The sequence below is a fragment of the Drosophila yakuba genome, chromosome X (assembly GCF_016746365.2).
Source record: "Drosophila yakuba strain Tai18E2 chromosome X, Prin_Dyak_Tai18E2_2.1, whole genome shotgun sequence".
NCBI lineage: Eukaryota > Metazoa > Arthropoda > Insecta > Diptera > Drosophilidae > Drosophila > Drosophila yakuba.
The window spans coordinates 10,134,465-10,151,490 of record NC_052526.2 but is presented as its reverse complement, the minus strand read 5'-3'; the positions used below and the strand labels follow the sequence as shown (position 1 = coordinate 10,151,490).

General features: G+C 47.5%; 8 protein-coding genes across 9 annotated transcripts; 4 read left to right on the top strand and 4 right to left on the bottom strand.

Moving 5' to 3' along the window:
- Positions 1–36: 36 nt before the first annotated feature.
- Positions 37–2,448, bottom strand: LOC6524872 (T-complex protein 1 subunit zeta). The gene is made up of 2 exons (XM_002100676.4): positions 2,187–2,448; positions 37–1,785 (listed from the first exon to the last, which is right to left on the bottom strand). Exons 1-2 carry the CDS (start codon positions 2,321–2,323, stop codon positions 321–323), a joined length of 1,602 nt encoding a protein of 533 aa, XP_002100712.1. The 5' UTR covers positions 2,324–2,448; the 3' UTR covers positions 37–320.
- A 289-nt stretch (positions 2,449–2,737) lies between these two features.
- On the top strand, positions 2,738–6,967 carry LOC6524871 (putative zinc finger protein 840). Its single transcript, XM_002100675.4, has 3 exons — positions 2,738–3,651; positions 3,812–4,168; positions 4,571–6,967. The coding sequence occupies exons 1-3, from the start codon at positions 2,917–2,919 to the stop codon at positions 5,762–5,764; spliced, it is 2,286 nt and encodes a 761-aa protein (XP_002100711.1). The 5' UTR covers positions 2,738–2,916; the 3' UTR covers positions 5,765–6,967.
- A 1,509-nt stretch (positions 6,968–8,476) lies between these two features.
- LOC6524870 (DNL-type zinc finger protein) lies at positions 8,477–9,641 on the bottom strand. Its single transcript, XM_002100674.3, has one exon. It carries the CDS (start codon positions 9,455–9,457, stop codon positions 8,882–8,884), a length of 576 nt encoding a protein of 191 aa, XP_002100710.1. The 5' UTR covers positions 9,458–9,641; the 3' UTR covers positions 8,477–8,881.
- Positions 9,642–9,906: 265 nt separating this feature from the next.
- On the top strand, positions 9,907–11,402 carry LOC6524869 (required for meiotic nuclear division protein 1 homolog). Its single transcript, XM_002100673.3, has one exon. It carries the CDS (start codon positions 10,060–10,062, stop codon positions 11,320–11,322), a length of 1,263 nt encoding a protein of 420 aa, XP_002100709.1. The 5' UTR covers positions 9,907–10,059; the 3' UTR covers positions 11,323–11,402.
- Positions 11,403–11,958: 556 nt separating this feature from the next.
- On the top strand, positions 11,959–13,316 carry LOC6524868 (actin-related protein 6). Its single transcript, XM_002100672.4, has one exon. The coding sequence runs from the start codon at positions 12,054–12,056 to the stop codon at positions 13,248–13,250; it is 1,197 nt and encodes a 398-aa protein (XP_002100708.1). The 5' UTR covers positions 11,959–12,053; the 3' UTR covers positions 13,251–13,316.
- LOC6524867 (iron-sulfur cluster assembly 1 homolog, mitochondrial) lies at positions 13,306–14,748 on the bottom strand. Of its 2 annotated transcripts, none has more exons than XM_015190421.2 (5): positions 14,561–14,748; positions 14,406–14,459; positions 13,913–13,988; positions 13,770–13,847; positions 13,306–13,702 (listed from the first exon to the last, which is right to left on the bottom strand). In XM_015190421.2, the coding sequence occupies exons 1-5, from the start codon at positions 14,642–14,644 to the stop codon at positions 13,599–13,601; spliced, it is 396 nt and encodes a 131-aa protein (XP_015045907.2). In that variant the 5' UTR covers positions 14,645–14,748; the 3' UTR covers positions 13,306–13,598. The 2 variants fall into 2 exon arrangements, with proteins under 2 accessions (XP_015045907.2, XP_002100707.3); XM_002100671.3 differs by having other exon boundaries at positions 13,770–13,844; positions 14,561–14,747.
- A 249-nt stretch (positions 14,749–14,997) lies between these two features.
- On the top strand, positions 14,998–15,829 carry LOC6524866 (uncharacterized protein C24H6.02c). Its single transcript, XM_002100670.3, has 2 exons — positions 14,998–15,314; positions 15,494–15,829. The coding sequence occupies exons 1-2, from the start codon at positions 15,093–15,095 to the stop codon at positions 15,803–15,805; spliced, it is 534 nt and encodes a 177-aa protein (XP_002100706.1). The 5' UTR covers positions 14,998–15,092; the 3' UTR covers positions 15,806–15,829.
- On the bottom strand, positions 15,363–16,894 carry LOC6524865. Its single transcript, XM_002100669.4, has one exon. The coding sequence runs from the start codon at positions 16,854–16,856 to the stop codon at positions 15,819–15,821; it is 1,038 nt and encodes a 345-aa protein (XP_002100705.1). The 5' UTR covers positions 16,857–16,894; the 3' UTR covers positions 15,363–15,818.
- Between the last annotated feature and the right edge of the window lie 132 nt (positions 16,895–17,026).

Here is a 17,026-nt window from a genome sequence, read left to right as displayed (position 1 = left end):
AACCAATAACACGTTTATTTTGAAATGCAATTGACGTAACGTTTCGATTTAAGCATTTATTTTTAAACCAATGGTTTGTAGTGAGTAAACATTAGTGGTAATAAAAATAGAAAATACATTAGCGTTTAGTATAGAGCTGTGTATGATTTTAAATTTATTTTATTGTGAATACTTGCAGCCGCAACCATTCCGAGTTCATGTGTTTCCATATCATTTACGTTATGTTTTCTTTTGGTTGTGGGGCTGTGAGAGACGCGGGTTGAGGAGCAGGCGGTGCATTAACTTGGTTAACGTGAATGAATCGATTGAATTGATGGGGACTAGCCCTTGAGGCTCGTCATGCCCGCACGCATCACCTCGTCGACGAGAAGCAGGTTGCTGGCAATGATCGAGCAGGAGTTGAGGATCTGCTTCTTAACGATGTAGTTGTCGTAGACGCCCAGATCCACCGGCTTCATGGGCTCGCCGGAGGCCAGATCCAGGCCGATCAGTTCGGGACTCAGGCGATCCTCCACAGTCAGCTTGACAATTGTGTCCTGGGCATCGTAGCCGCTGTTCACGGCCAGCGTCTTGGGAATGACCAGCAGGGCATCGGCAAAGGCCTGCACTGCCAGGCGGGACTTGCCCTTGATGGTGTCCTTAAAGGCGACCAGCTCGTTGTAGGCGCGCACTTCGAATGCACCAGCTCCGGGCACCAGAGCCTTGTCGGCAATGGTGTTGTTGATGGCACGCAGACCGTCCCTGATGGCATCCTTGATCTGGGTGATCGTGTGCTTGTTGGGTCCCTTGATCAGGATCGTGACGGACAGCGGGTTCTTGCAGTCCTCCACGAAAGTGTACTTGTTCTCGCCCAGAACATGCTCGTAGACCACACCAGCGTACCCCAAGTGCTCCTCCTGCAAATCGTCAAAGGAGTTCATTGCAGTGCCACCGCAGGCCAAGGCCAGACGCTCCATGTTGCGGCGCTTGGCACGACGCAGGGCCAGAATGCCCTCCTTGGCCAGAGCGTCCAGAGAGATGGGATCGATGCCCTTCTGGTTGATCAGGACGAAGGTCTTGTCGGTGCCATCGCACACGGAGCGCTTCAGTTCGATCACCTTCTTCACACGCTGGTCGATGAAGTCGCGCTCGGCGCGCACAAAGGCCTCACGCTCCTCAGCGGTCTTGTAGAAGAAGCCAGAGTTGACCTCAGCCTTCTCGTACTCCAGCGAGACATTGGCCGTGAGGATGTAGGCGTTCTCCAAACGCTTTGGCATGTCCGGGTGGCGAGCACCATGATCCATGACCAGACCACGCACCAGCTGCGTATCGGTATCGGTTTTGTGCTGCATCTCCATCAGCTCCACCATGTGGAGATCCACGGGCTTGGTCTTATCGGCACTGGCAATGGTCAGCACGGCATCCACACACACGTCCGTAAGCAGATCGGCAAGAGCGGGATGCACCTTGGTCTTCAGACTTGTGTTGGCCACCTCCACCAGGTTCTTCTTGTTGATCTCCACGGGCACCTTGACCTTGTCGAGCACCTCCAATGCCTTGTCGCGGGCCTTCTCGAAACCCTCGGTCATGATGCGAGGATGCAGTCCCTCGGACAGATAGATATCGGCCTGCTTCAGGAGCTCGCCAATGAGCATCACAGTGGTGGTGGTTCCATCGCCGGTGGAATCATCCTGGGCCGTGCTGGCCCTAGCAATCATGGAGGCAGTGGGATGCTGGATCTGCATTTCATGGAGCAGGACATTGCCGTCCTTGGTGATCTTGATGTCGCCGGCGCCAGAAACCAACCTGCGAAGTTTCTAGAATTAGTATGTTTGTTTCACTTTGCACGGCGCGTGAGTCAAGTCACGCCTCTTTCGCTCCCACTTTCTGAAACACCCGGTGCTCGATATGCAGTTTAACACAAATTTTTCACTAAACTAAAACTTCGGGGGGCATCTTTAATTTAAGGTTGTATTTGAAATTAAATAAAAACACTTGGTTTTTTAAGCTTTTTGCTCCAGACTTGCAACATTCTCTCTCTTTCTTTTGCGATGACGCATGCCGCTAGTTCAACTCTAACCTTAAACATGCAGCCGCCGCAGCTGTGGCCAAAACTTATGTTTTTACGTCAATTAACTTGCATTCTGACTCAAACTGCTATTGCAACGCAAAGTGAGGGATATTAGAGTACGGTTTCAGTTACTTACATCTTCACGGTGCCCTTGGGTCCCAAATTGGTGCGCATCACATCCTGCAATCCCTTGGCGGCACTGATATTGATGGCCAGAGCCTGGGCGGCGCGGGCGAACTCGGCCTTGGGGTTCAGCAAGCTAATGGAAGCCATCGCGTCTTGCAATTAAACAGATATTTTCTTTGCCGGGCGAATTAAATCAATAAGATTGGCACAAATCGAAACACGCTGAAAGTCAGCCGAATCGAAGAAATTGGATGACAAGTGTGACCAGACCGGGGGAACGCCAACTAGAGACTTCAAAACAGTACAATCGATAGTACGATTTCCTTAAGACAATAACGATAGTTTAAAGCACTTATATTTTGATGTTCTTTGTATTCACTTTTCATAGGCTTACTTGTTTGCAGACAAGGTATGTAAGTGGGTAACATACAAAATGGCATTTTAAAAAATTTGTATAAATTTCCCGCTAGAAATGGCTATTTTCCCGCTAAATCACATCAAAATAAAGCGCACAATTTAATCGGCAGGTGAGCTACCACCGATTCCGATTAGAAAATGAAATGCAACCGTGCGCCCAAACCCCAACACTAAAAAGTTTTTTTTTTATTGGCCAAATCGGGATAAAATAAAGTCAAAATAAAGCACGATATTCGAGTGCGCCAACCGCAGCGTAGCTTACCGAGAGCCCCAATTGAATTCCGATCGTTAACCGGACAGGACGAGGATCCGCAGGCGGCGCGATGAGTGTCCTGGCGTATCCACGTACCAACGACGAGGAGATTTTCCGTCACTGCACCAAGGATTGCGGAATGGTGACGGCCACAGAGGACTTCCAGTACTTCGCCCTGCGATGCATCTTCTGCAGCGAGAAGTTCCTCTACTTCGACTCCTTCATCGGCCACATGCAGACAGTTCACCTGGGCGACCAGTCTGTGGCGAATACCGCCGCCGCCTCCCGTCACTCCTTCAATCTCGGCGAGCCCATGTCCCTGTCCGGTCGCAATGGGGATTTGCTCAACTTCCACGAGATTGAAGACTTAACGGACGCGGACACGGCGCTGCTGGAGCCCCAAATGGTCATCAAGCAGGAACTCCAGGATCTGCCCTGCAGCGATGATGATGTGGTCGCCGACGACGACGACGACGACGAGCACCGGCTACACGATTCCGAGGCTGGCGAGGATGAGGACGAGGCCATACTGCCCGAAAGCGATGTGCCGGTGGTTAGTTCGAAGACGCGAGCGCGCAAAAAGGTCACAAAGCAGCGCCAGAGGGACATGTCTAGCGAGGTTCTCATCGCCGGCGACGGCGATTCCTCCATGGACGACTACGGTGATCCGGATCACAGCTATATGGACGACAATTCTGGGGACAACATGGACTTTGCCGGATTCGACGGCGTTAACCACAGTGGCTTTGGACCCGAATCGGACTTTCTCAGCTATGATGAGATGGTGGAGGAGTCCCTGCTGGGAGTAAGCTCCATTTTCATACTATATACATACATATATATATATATATATTTTGTGACAAATTTTCATCCTTTGATTTAAAAGCTTAATTTATTTCACCCTTAATTTTCACTAATTTCCATATACCTATTTGTAATGATTTTGTTATTTTCCCACCCCTTAGCGCGACCGGGAGGTTACGATGCACATCAAGGACCGCAAGATGATCCAGTTTCTCATCCACTCGTATCAGCGCAACCCCTTTCTGTGGGACCACGGCAATGCACAGTTCCGGGATCGGGTGAAGCGTGCCCGCTTCCTCGACTGGATTGTGCTGGAGTTTAAAAGCCGGTTTAACATCTCCCTGGCCAAGGATGCAATCACCCGCAAGTGGGACAACCTGCGGACGGTGTACAAGCGGGAGTGCAATCGCATGGCCCTGGAGAAGACCAACATCAGTACGCTGTGGTACTTCAAGGAGCTGCATTTCCTCAATGAGGTATACAGCTACAACGATAAGATGTCCGATGCTGTTGTTAAGGTTAGTGGTCCTCCCTTGAATTCGATACTATGCGTCCGCTTCTCCCAAATGGGGGTGGATTGAAACGAAAGCTAGACAGCGGATTAATTAACGTTAACAGGGGGGGCGACTTGAGTAGAGAAATCCATTTATCTAACGTCATGGTAAGGGTGATGGGTACAAAATCATCAGTTTAGTTTAACATCGATTTAAAATACTTGGAAATGTAAGGGCCGATTTTCTTCGCCACTAATTAATTTATAAACCCAACTTCTGCTGCATATGCGCAGTAATAGAATCTTCTCTTCCCACCTCACAATGCAACTCATAAATGCCTAATCAGAGTTGTTCAGTGCATGGGGAAATTGGTAGTTTTGTGGGCGATATCCAAATGCCAATCAATAACTCTCCTCCTTCCGACAGGAAACCTCATATCGCCGCCGCTTCTCGGCCATTTGGAACGATACGTCAACCGCCAAGCTGCTGAGCATGGTGAAGCGGTACCAGTGCTTTTACAACCGCTTCGATCCCGATTACCGCAGCAAGGAGCGACGCGGCGAGGGACTCCACCAGATGGCCATTGAACTGCAGCAGCTAATCGATGTGACCACCATCCAAATCTCGAAGCGCATTTCCCAGCTGCGATTCGACTACTCCAAGCAGAAGATGGAACGTCTTAATAGCGAGCGGCTGGGCAAGAAATTCATTGCGAATTATCTGTATTACGATCAAATGCACTTTATGGACGACGACATTCCGCCGTTCAAGTGCGCACACTGTCCGGAAATAGTGCAAACACTCAGGGAACTGGACCTCCACATGCTCACCCACCAGCCCAGTTTGGGTGGCGGTTACTATTGCAATATCTGTAGTATACAGTTCCACAATGCCGAAGAGTTCGACAGCCACAAGCAGCTGCATTTGGGCGGCGTAACCGACATTAAGTTCAACTGCGAATTGTGCACGGCCAGCTTCCGGGAGAAGGCCAACTACGATGAGCACCTGCGGCGCCACAACGAGGAGCTGTTCCTGCCCTCGCTGGCGCTGAATCACAGCATCATGGAAGGCGGTATAGGAGATGACGAGATCGGAGTCGAGGGCGAGGAATCCAGAGGCAGCGGCAGCCGTCGAAGAAGGACGCACGCTGCTAAAACAGCCGATGACATGGTCGACGATGATGATCAAATGGGCGGAGGTGGTGGAGGAGGCAGTGACATTGCCAAGCCGTATGGATGCGATGTGTGCCGCCGCAGTTTCGCCACGCCGGGCCACCTGAATGCGCATCGAATTGTCCACCAAGATGAGCGGGAGCGGTGCTATAAATGCGACTATCCGCAGTGCAATAAATCATTTGTGGCGCGCAACAGCCTGTTCGAGCACCTGAAGCAGCACTACAGCAACGAGGAGTTTAAGTGCGATATTTGCGGCAAGACATTCAAGTCGACAAAGAATCTGCAGAACCACAAGCAAATCCACGACAAAATCAAGCGCTACGTCTGCCAGATATGCGGATCGGCGTTCGCCCAGGCGGCCGGCCTCTATCTGCACAAGCGTCGCCACAATCGACCCAATGGTGCCGTCGGCGCTGTTGGGCGTTCGGGGCGTAGCAGTCTGTGAGATAGGGATTGGGAGAGGGACAAGGACAAGGACTGCACCAAGGCCAAAAGCCGCGGTAGGGGGCGCGGACGTGGCCGTGGGCGTGGTCGCTATGTCAAATAGTTTTACATGTAACTGAAATTGAAACTTTAACTGCAACTGTAACGTCTTTAAATTGCCAGCAACTTAGGCAGCTTAGTTAGCTTTCTTAATCTTAGTTTTAGACTCAACGATGTTCAATCCTATTTGCAATTTGATTCAGTTGAAAGCACTATCAGCTTACTGAAATGACACAGTTTTCGCGCAGAAACCGAAACTATTTCACTGTCAAAAGAGTAATGCAGCAATCTTACAAATATCATATTTGTATATCTAATTTTGTCTGAATCGAAACCGCGAACAGGGTCTCATGTATTATTTTGTTTTAGATATTAATTAACGACGCTAACCTTAATTTTATTGAATTCTATACGAATCCACTTACCTGTAGTCGTACTTAAACGCAAAAAGTATTTAACAACGCCCATGAATGCAACATTAGTTCTAAGCAAATTGTCAAACACTTCCTTCGACTTCCCAATGATTTGTGAGTAAGTTCAAATAGACAGAGAAAGAGATAGGAAGGGCCAGAAAGAGAGGGGTAGAGAGGTACTTATAATTAATAACAAATGCTTAACATTTCAGTGCCAATTTCGAGTTCTTCTCCCCAGACACAGACAGCATTACAATCTGATTATTCATGTAAGAATTGTATACATTCCTCCCCGTCCCACGAAAATCGATGTGAGCGAGTAGAAGCATTCCAGAACTAAGTATTTCATAAAGTATTCTATGTACTAACTATATATTTATACGCAAGAACTACAACTGCAGCAGCCAATTGCCATCAAACTGATAGACCGAACCGGAAAGCCCAGCAACTTAAGCCGATAATTAACAGAAATTAACTAAGTTACTAAGCATCTAACAAGCACTTATGTTTAAGCCACTCAATGCGAAATACACCCACAAACATAATGTACTGCACGGTGCGTGGCCATTGACATTGTAATTGCCTAATGGCCACGAAACGCACTGTTCGCGAACGACTGAATCTGTAATACACTTCTAGGCGAGTTAGGTTCTCGAAAATATCGCGCGACTTCGTCCTGTAATCTTAACTTTAACCTATCGTACATCCATGTAATCCTATCTGTAAATATATAACTCGAGCAGGCCGATTAACTATAACAGCATACGACACGTAGCTATAGCCATGGCAATATAGCATACGGAAACAAGAACCCAGAGCCCAGTTGGGGAAAGCTTCATTTAAGCCTAAGTTCATTTAGCACAATTTCGCAGAGCATCCGGCTCGGCAGCTAACTCATTAATGCGAAATTAAACTTAAGCAAAATCCAAGACCGCTTATCAAGGTCCGTCGGCTTCCTTTGGATTTGGGCGAGCATTCAAACAAATTGTGAAATAGTTAACAAAAGTGAGACGAAAATACAAAACAATTTAGAGCCAGAGCGAGATTAATAATCACAAGAATCGTAACAAAAGTGCGCTTCCAGGAGAATCAGACGGAAAACAAAAACACACGCAACCTACAAAACAAGCAAAAAGAAACTCATCCGAAAAAGAACGAAATATTTAAACAAAGTAGTATCGTAATGAATATTTTAAAACGTAAGAAGCGTCTTCTAAACTGTGTAAATTAACTAAGAGACAACAGAAGCAAATCACAATTTTATTTATCCTAGTAATATCAAATGAGATTTTAGTACCATACAATATATACACACGCGTATTCGAAGTATTCTCGAATAAATAGGTTTAAATAATTTAAAAAAACAAACCCCCATAGTTTCATTAAAGGGATGATTACTGGGCATTACTCTCTTTTACCATACAATAAATCTAATTTTTAAATTACATTCCCAGCTCCATTTGCCTCCAAAGATAACCGATGTATCTGTATCTTTACACCTGTTGTCGCGCGTCTGGGAAGATTCTATAACGAGGGAGCTAGATGCGATGCCGTGGAATCCACTTGTTTGTTTACTCTAAATAATATATGTATTTTGAATTGTCTTGACGTCACAAAAGGCGCAGTGTCATGCTTAGTTGGGAATTCGAATTATACGTATGCCTATATGACACTGAATCAATCAGCTTGGCGTTTTCAAAATAATTATAAGTAAACTGCATTAGATCCTATATTAATTATGACGCATTAGAAGGCTCATTTAGTTGTCAAAAAATTAAATTGATAATTGGTAGGACTACCTGGCGTTCACTAAAGACTCCGTGGGCTTCTTACAACCCGTCCACGTGCCGCCAGCGCCAAAAATCCGCTGTTGTTAGTCTGTTTGGGGGCATATCTCACTGGGATTCGGCCTCTTAAGACGTAGAAACGATCACTCGACAGGGGCGTGTTCGCCATACTTATATGTGGTATGCATTAGTGTCTAGCGCCAAAGCCGTATCTATACCCACCCGGCACATTTCACCATTGCGTCGGCAAATCGGCGGCATGCCAATTTTTTATTGTTGCGATGATTAGCACCCCGGCTGTGTTTTGATCGATTCGATCAATTAGCAAGCGGCCACCGAGCCCCTCGACTTCTACCGGTTTCTAGGGCTCTCCAGATACGTCCACTTTCGACGGGGCAGAATTTTGCGTTTTGGATAGTCACATTAATCAGCGTCTAGCATATATGCGTACATAGAAAGAAAACCAGGTCAATATAAAATAGGCACAGCGTATATTAACAAACTTGACCATTGCAGCTATACATACATTCATTTAAACTTAAACATTTCGAGTTCATATCAACAATTTTTGACATTTTGCTTTCTGTGTACCCTGATTAGATAGTCTTCAGCGGAATAACAGATTTAGCCATATACAAATATGTTTTTAATCACTTTGTAGGCATTACTCACGGCCCGAAACAATCAACAATTACAGTACAATTATTATATACAGCCAGCTGAGCTCGAAAACAGAATGTGGGATTCCGGTTTGCAATTGGGTACTTGGGTGCTTGGGTTCAATGTGCCACCCCGTGTCGAGTGTGTCCTCCTCAGACACGATTCGCAGGTTGACGGCACCAGGTTCTCTCCTGTACTGATGCCCTTTGACTAGAGTTCCTAAATCAGCTCGCCGCGCTCGTTCACCTTGATCACGCGGACGCGGGCATGCCGGTCGGCCAGCACCTGGTCGATATTCTTGCTGGTACTGATTCCAGAGCTAATGCTGCTATCGCCATCACTGCCGGTGAACAGTCCCAAATTGTCCTTGATCAAATGGTCGACGGCACAGCCGTCGCACTGAAGGATCACCACGCCGCTATAGTAGGCCTCCTCGCTGATGGTCTTCGTGTTGCGGGTGTTGCACAGCTTGCAGCGGTACACTAGCTCCATGCGGCGTTGCATGCGTCCGAAGCGCTTCAGTGTCGTCGGTGACAGAGAGCCATTCGTCTGGTTCCCGGACGAAGTGCGTCCCAGATCAAATTGTTTCGCCGTGAAATGGCACGCATCGAGTATGGAGCGCGGTATGGAAAGAGGTGCTGGACGCGACGCTTTTAGCTGCGTGTCGGCATCGGTAGTTAGCGGAACGGCGTCCACTGCCTGCTGCTGTTGGGTGGCGTTGAGTATAGCGTTTTGTCCATTCTGTCGCAAATAGTTGAGCGTTCGCGATGTGAAGATGTTGCGCAATGCGTTCATTTTACGTTGCTATCATGCGGTGTTGCACATCCGCTTTGCTTCCTGCTCTTATTGCCCGCTGCAGTGCGTCCTGAGTTCTGGCGCCGCACGTGCTGAATGTTGAGTAGTTACTGCGTTTTGTTTTGCCCCAAACGGGGAAGAAAATGGTTAAGTGGGAGCAAGGAAAACAGCTGGTGTCTATCGTTATCGCAACAGTGCAGGCGTTTGGCTGGAAAACATAGCTTTTTACCGCCAAAATAAAGTTCCCACACTTTAGCTATTTTGTAGCCAGGTTTGATGTATTTCGTAGTTACTGGAAGAATTTTAATATATTTGTTGTGTCATGAAGACTCGTATCCATTCGTGATGCTTAAAAAACAAATAACAGCTAGCAAAAATTGTACTATAAATACCAAGCAATCATGGAAATTCATATCTTACAAATAGCCAACGGCTGGGAAACGAGTTCCTCACTGTGTGCCTATCGAATTCGATAATCACAACAAAAGCCTATCGGAAGCCGGCTACTATATTATATAGCCACCAGATACGATACGTTACCAAACCGATCTCATCTCCCAGACATGGGCCACTAATTGTTGCTGGAGAATAACTGAAACGCCATGAACTTTGCACGCCTGAGATTCGGGCAGATGGTCCTGGGAGGACTTAGAATTCAGCGCCAGCAGCTGCAGACGCAGTGGATGATGAGCCGGCGCCGATGGGTAGCCAGTGAAGCCACCTCATCGGCTGCGGCGCCAGCTCAAGCAGCTTCTGCACCCAGAACCCAAACGCAGCCGCGGGTTAAACCATTGCCTCTAGCTGAGGAGCGCCTGGAGTCTATTCTATCGCCCATTCGCACCAGGATTATTCGAAAGAAGCGCTTGGCCATCGATGAACTGTCCGCTTTGGGTTTTCTTAACACCCGTGGTTTTACGACAGCCGAGGAGTACAATCTGGAGGATCTGCAGATAGCCCTCCGCGAACAGAACCTGTACGAGACAAAGCGTTTCTTCTCCACAGACAATTTGGACGTGGAACAGAATGTGCTCTTTGTGGCGGCCAAATATCCGACGGGTCAGCAGCCGCGTGAGATATTTTTCTTTCGCGAGGGCTCGGTGGTCTTTTGGAACTGCAGCGACATCGAGACGAACAATGTGCTTAGTTTCCTGCGCGCCTTCGAAAGAGAATCGTATGTGAGTGCCCTGGTTCACGGGGAGAGCGAGGTGATGCCGTACACCTATATCCCATCGACGGCGGTGGACGTGGAGGGCGATCTGGTGGCGGAGAGTAGCGACTTCAATGTCACGTCTCGGGCATTCTTTCAGAATGGCAAGTTCTTTGTCACCGCCGATACGGATAGCTTCCTGTACAAGTACACCTTCTCCAATGCGATGGCGCAGTCGATAAAGCTGGGCATGTGGGAAGCCACGCTGGACCGCTATATAGACTCCATTGAGCATCTCACCGAGGATCTAAAGCGTGGTCGCCGACTAAGAATCTCTCGGGCGGCCATGCTGCGAAAAACCGGCGAACTGTTTGCCCTTCGTCATGTGATCAATCTGTCGTCGGATCTGCTGGATGCCCCCGACTTCTACTGGGACCGCGAGGAACTGGAGGCGCTGTACCTGCAGGTGTGCTCCTACTTCAGCATCTCACGGCGCACCAAGGTGATGAACGAGAAGATCAATCACTGCGTGGAACTGGCCGAGCTGGTGTCCCACAACCTGAACGATGCCCATCACATTCGACTGGAGTGGATGATCATAATCCTGATCATGGTGGAGGTGGGCTTTGAAGTGCTGCACTTCGTCAGCGATCACAGCGATCCGCACAAGCTAGAGGTCCTGCCACTGGCGGCACCTGGCGCCTCAATTCCCAAATAGCAAGTAGGCTTAGTCAACAGTTTTTGTACTATATTTGTATTTTGCCGAAATATATAATTGTTAGCGTTCCAAAAAACAAAGTTACGATATAGCAATATACTTTTTATTAATTTTGATCATTTATAACAGCAGCTACAAGTAATAGTTTATATTTTTTACATTACAATGTCCATGTTTACATTTTACTTAATAGTTATGTATTCTGGTATAGCCAGTGTGACCGTATCTTAAAACAAAAATAATACCATATTATCATTTCGCCCGACGCAGTAGTCACAGCCAAAAGTCCGAAAGTTAGACGTCTCTCTCCATTTGTCGAACATTTTACGCCACGTCATAGCTGCCAGCTAGCTCAGGCACTTACACTTGGTCGAAACCACATTATTCACCACTTTTGCTACCACAAAATACTTCACTAACACTTGGTATTTTAAAACAACACGTTGAAAAAGTCGTTTGCTTAAGTAGAACTTTTGAGAAGCGCAGAGAAGGGCACATATTTTTCAGTATTATTTAGTATTTAGTATATACATAAAATACCAAACTTCAAAAATTGGTTTATTTAATTTTTAGTGACTGTAGAAAATACCAAAACTACCGAACTTAAAATAAATATCGCTAGATTCGATAAAAAAAAATGGCTAGAACAATCGACAGCACTAAAGCAGACAAAAATTCGTTTGTTGTCTTCCGGAAAATGCTATAGATCAACAAGGAGAACTAGGGAAAGGATGGCCAACGCTGTGGTGGTGTTGGACAACGGGGCGCACACGGCCAAAGTTGGCCTGGCCAATCAGGACGAGCCGCAGGTGGTGCCCAACTGCATCATGAAAGCGAAGAGCGAGCGGCGGCGCGCTTTTGTGGGCAATCAGATAGATGAATGCCGGGACACATCGGCGCTCTATTACATCTTGGCGTTCCAGCGCGGCTACCTGCTCAACTGGGATACACAGAAGACGGTGTGGGACTATATCTTCAGCAAGGACGGTATCGGTTGTACGCTGGAAAACCGCAATATTGTCATCACCGAGCCTCAGATGAACTTCCAGAGCGTCCAAGAAGCGATGCTGGAGATGCTGTTTGAGGAGTACCGGGTGGCCGGTGTATACAAGACCACTGCTGCCGATCTGGCTGCCTTTAACTATGTCGCTGACAGCGAGGAGCGCACCACAATGCAGTCGCTCAACTGCATCATCATCGATGTCGGCTACAGTTTCACCCACATTGTTCCCTTTGTGCTGGGAAGGCGGGTTCTTGAGGGCATACGACGCATCGACATGGGCGGCAAGGCGCTGACCAACCACCTGAAGGAGCTGATCTCCTATCGTCACCTTAACGTTATGGACGAGAGTCATGTGGTTAACCAGATTAAGGAGGATGTCTGCTTTGTGGCGGAGGACTTTAAGCAGGCGATGCAGGTGCATTATTCGGAGGAGAAGCGCCGCGAAATCACCGTGGATTATGTTCTTCCGGACTTCACCACTGTCAAACGGGGCTATGTCCGTATCCCCGGCAAGCCGCGCGAGGATGAGGAGCAGCAGCAAATGGTGCCGCTCTGCAACGAACGCTTCACCGTGCCCGAATTGCTTTTCAATCCCTCGGATATTGGTGTGCAGCAGGTGGGCATTCCGGAGGCGGTAGCCGATTGCTTGAAGGCTTGCCCCTGGGAGGCGCACCGTGAACTCCTGCTCAACATCCTTATTGTGGGCGGCAGTGCCCAGTTTCCAGGATTTCTGCCGCGCCTCAAGCAGGATTTGCGCGCTCTAGTGCCCGACGATCTAGAGGTGTCGCTCATCTGCCCCGAGGATCCGGTACGGTACGCTTGGTACGGCGGCAAGGAGGTGGCAACCAGCCCAAACTTTGACGAGTTTGTCTATACGCACGACGACTACGACGAGTATGGTTTCCAGGGCATTAATCAGCGGTAATAAGGACGTAGTTTAGGTCTTTTTTTCGTACACAATAAACTTGATTCGAAAGCGGTTTTTCTAGAACATTCCTTGTCTATATATTGAACTAAGGCTAAAGAGGACAAACTGCCAGCCTGAGGCCAGGAAGCGGGTGGGTCACTTACCTAGCGCTACAACTAAAATTTAACTATAGAACACAACTTAACATTTAGAATTCGTTTGCGAAGTAAAATTTACAAAGGATGCGGTGCTTTTGCCAACAAAGAAATGAGATACAAGGTCAGGCCGCGTACTGCATTTAACTTGGTTAATTTAGGTCTGTCTGCGAGGCGGGTGCCGGCGGATCTCCTCCGGATCTCCATCGGTTTACATGCTGAATGATTCGCCGCAGCCGCATGTGCCCTTAATGTTCGGATTGTTAAACACGAACTCGCTGGACAGCTTCGATTCCACAAAGTCCATTTCGGTGCCTAAAAGTGGATTATAAACTGTATTAGCTGGGTTATCCAATGCATTGCGTATCTGGAATGAACTTACCCAGTAGCGATAACTGCGCTTTCTTGTCAATGAACACCTTGACGCCATCCTGAACCACCTCCTCGTCCAACTTGTCTGCTGGCAAACATAAACAAAGAAAGATGAGCATTTGATCTCCACCGATTCTGTCCAGTGCGGCTTACCTTTTTGGCTGGCATAGTCCAGCGTGTAGGAGAGGCCATTGCACCCTCGCTGCCGTACACCCACTTTTAGACCAACCTGTGACAGAAACAACATCGAATTTTTGTCCATTATATATGCGCAAATATGATCATTTACCCTTAAATATTTTATTTACGCCATACTTGATTATAGACCAAAAAAAACGCGGTAGACTTCTTTCAAAGAGTAAATCTTGAATAACAAGATAAAAATACTGATACTAAACCTTTTGTTCACTTAAAACTGAGAAAAATAAGCATATCCCCGGCCATAAAGTTCATTTTGTCTGCGAGGGGGTCAACATTTAGGAAATCTAGATACATAGATTAACGGACAAAGACAGAACACAGGCTTATATTTATGGCTAAGACTTTGGGCAATACTGGAGCGTGGTAGGCGATCTTATGATAAGGCCATAGAATGCCCACTGAAATGTAACCATTGTTCCAGGACAACTTGTCAGCAGTCACTCACCATGTCAGGTTTGTCCTGCAGAAGCGTCTTGATGCGCAGCACTGCCGCGGGAGTCTGGAAAGGATTGGGGGAGATCAGAATCGTCAGATCGAAGAGGGACTGTTACTTCATCAGCAGCAGCACGCGCCGATTTCACCAGCCTTCGGTTTCCTTACCAGGGTCAGAGCAGCCCGCGTCGGGATTAACTTGCGGCCCTTGACCGCCCGCACTGTAGCCGTTGCCACCACACGTGTCGCCATCGCTTCCTGCGCTTTATATAATTTGTTTTCGTCGAGAATTTCCACACAAAAAAATTCGAAAATATGAGTGCTTACTACCAGATGGGCGATAGTACTGTCGATAGTATCACGTGAGATGGCATCAACAGATGTCATCGATTGGCAGAGTCACGGGCTAGCGGGAAAACCGTGACTACGTATTAAAAGAAGAAGTTATTTGTAAGTCCCAGAGTCCAGGTATTCAATAACTTAATAAGTCACAGTGGAATGTTTGTTTTCCAATTTTGTAAAATATCCTTGAGTTACAGCAATTGTTTAAGCACTAATAATTCTCCACCAGTGACTGCTTAAGTATCTGTACAATATCGTGCCCAGCGACTTACGTTGAAATGAGAGAAGGGCCATCACTAAGTTCGAGTGTATTTCACACACTTCGACCGAGTTAAATAATATCAATAAAATAAAGAAGATGTCCGCCCTAAGACAATTGTATAAAATCAGCGCCGGCGTGACAAGACGCACTCTATTCGCCAGTTCTCGAAAAACACAAATCCAAGCTTTAGACAACCCACAATTGCAGTTGCAAGCGCACCACTTTGCAACCAAAACACAAACAGCTGTTTTCAGCAGCAGCAAAAACAGCAACAACTACACGTGCATTTGCCGTAGTTTACACTGCAGTACACGAGTGGTAAGTTTGAAAATAAATTGTAAATATAAATAAACCAACCAATTGGTATTAAAATGTTATGTCAAAATGTTTGTTATTTACATGTGTAATTAAAAAAAATATAAATCATATGTATTAATTAAGAGTTATAAATAACAAACAAAACCTAAATAAAATGAATTTTCCTTGAATTTTTCCAGGACGATGCGGACAAGACGGTGGCCACGAACAGCATTCCCCTGGCAAAACTGGAGGGCAAGATGCAGCTAATCTACACCTGCAAGGTGTGCCAGACGCGGAACATGAAGACCATTTCGAAGCTGGCATATCAACGCGGCGTTGTCATCGTGACCTGCGAGGGCTGCTCCAGTCACCACCTGATCGCTGACAATCTGAACTGGTTCACAGATCTGGAAGGCAAGCGCAACATCGAGGAGATCCTGGCCGAGAAGGGCGAGAAGGTAGTTCGCCTGACCGATGGCAACTGCGAGTTTCTGCCGAAACATGATTAAAATCGTTGTGTAGTTAACTGAAAACGAATGCCACTTTATTTAGCAGCTCGAGCAAATGCGTCCACAAATTGGCGGGCAGCTGGGCGCGCAGCTGCTGGGCGAACTGCCGTCGACATATGGAACCGGTGGCAAGCATTAGGTGGGTTATAAATGTGGCCTCGTTCACGGCCAGCTCTGCGACAGCAGTGACGGGAGCATCGGAGGTCAATTGCATCTCATCCATGTCCAAGTAGGGCAGGTGGCGATTCCAATGGTCGATTAGGTAGGCGATCAAGCTGCCAGCCAGACGTGCATGCTCCATACTGGCCCAGAATCTCATGTCATTGGCGGGTTGCGATACGAACAGAAAGATATTGTGCAGGAAGCCGGTGCAAGCCGTAGATCCGCCCTCTGTCAGAGTGTCGCAGATCATGTTGCGCATAAGTTTGCAGTCGTTGTGGATGTCACTGTCCTTTGACTCTCTAAAAAGCTGTAGCCACACCTGGTATCCAATCAGCTCCATGGAGCGCTTTAGAGCGGTCTGCATGTCCTCAACGCTCAACAAGCGGGCAATCCGCTTGACTAGCCGCCGCATCTGTTGAACATCGGTATTGATAAAATCGCTGGAAGAGAGTGCATCCGATTGGCGTATTTCCGACCATTCCAGATCTCTGATCCCACTCCACGCTGGCTGAATCTCAGCGAACGTCCGATGCGAAAGGTAGAGCAGTGGCGCATGAGCTTCTCCTTTTCGTGTGTTCACAATGGTGGTGCACAGCTCACGGATGCACTTCCGTCGGTTCTCCAATGTGGCGCAGCCAGCAAAGAAGCCTCGGGAATCGCAGCGCTCGGCCAGTGATTCCCCGAAGCGATCATAGCACTCGAACAGGTACAGGTGAGCCTTTAGCAGGGATTCCACAACGGATTGGTTCAATCGCAGATGACGGTGCTCGGAGTGCATCTCCTCCTGGCAAGCGTGCAACCAGGTGAGTAGCTTGAAACAATGCGGCTCAACATCTTCAAGCACCGTGCTGGTGGACAAAGTCAGTTCTTTTTGGATAAACAAATCCATACGGACTACAGCTGTCCGAAAATTCGATGTCACAATCGATAATATTGATCGGTGCATGAGATATCGATCTTTCGCTGACCGTTGCGATAGTATCGAATTTAAAATACAAAAGCGATCAAATCACAAAGGATCATCTTTCAATCCTTATATATGTAGTTATTTAGTTGGGG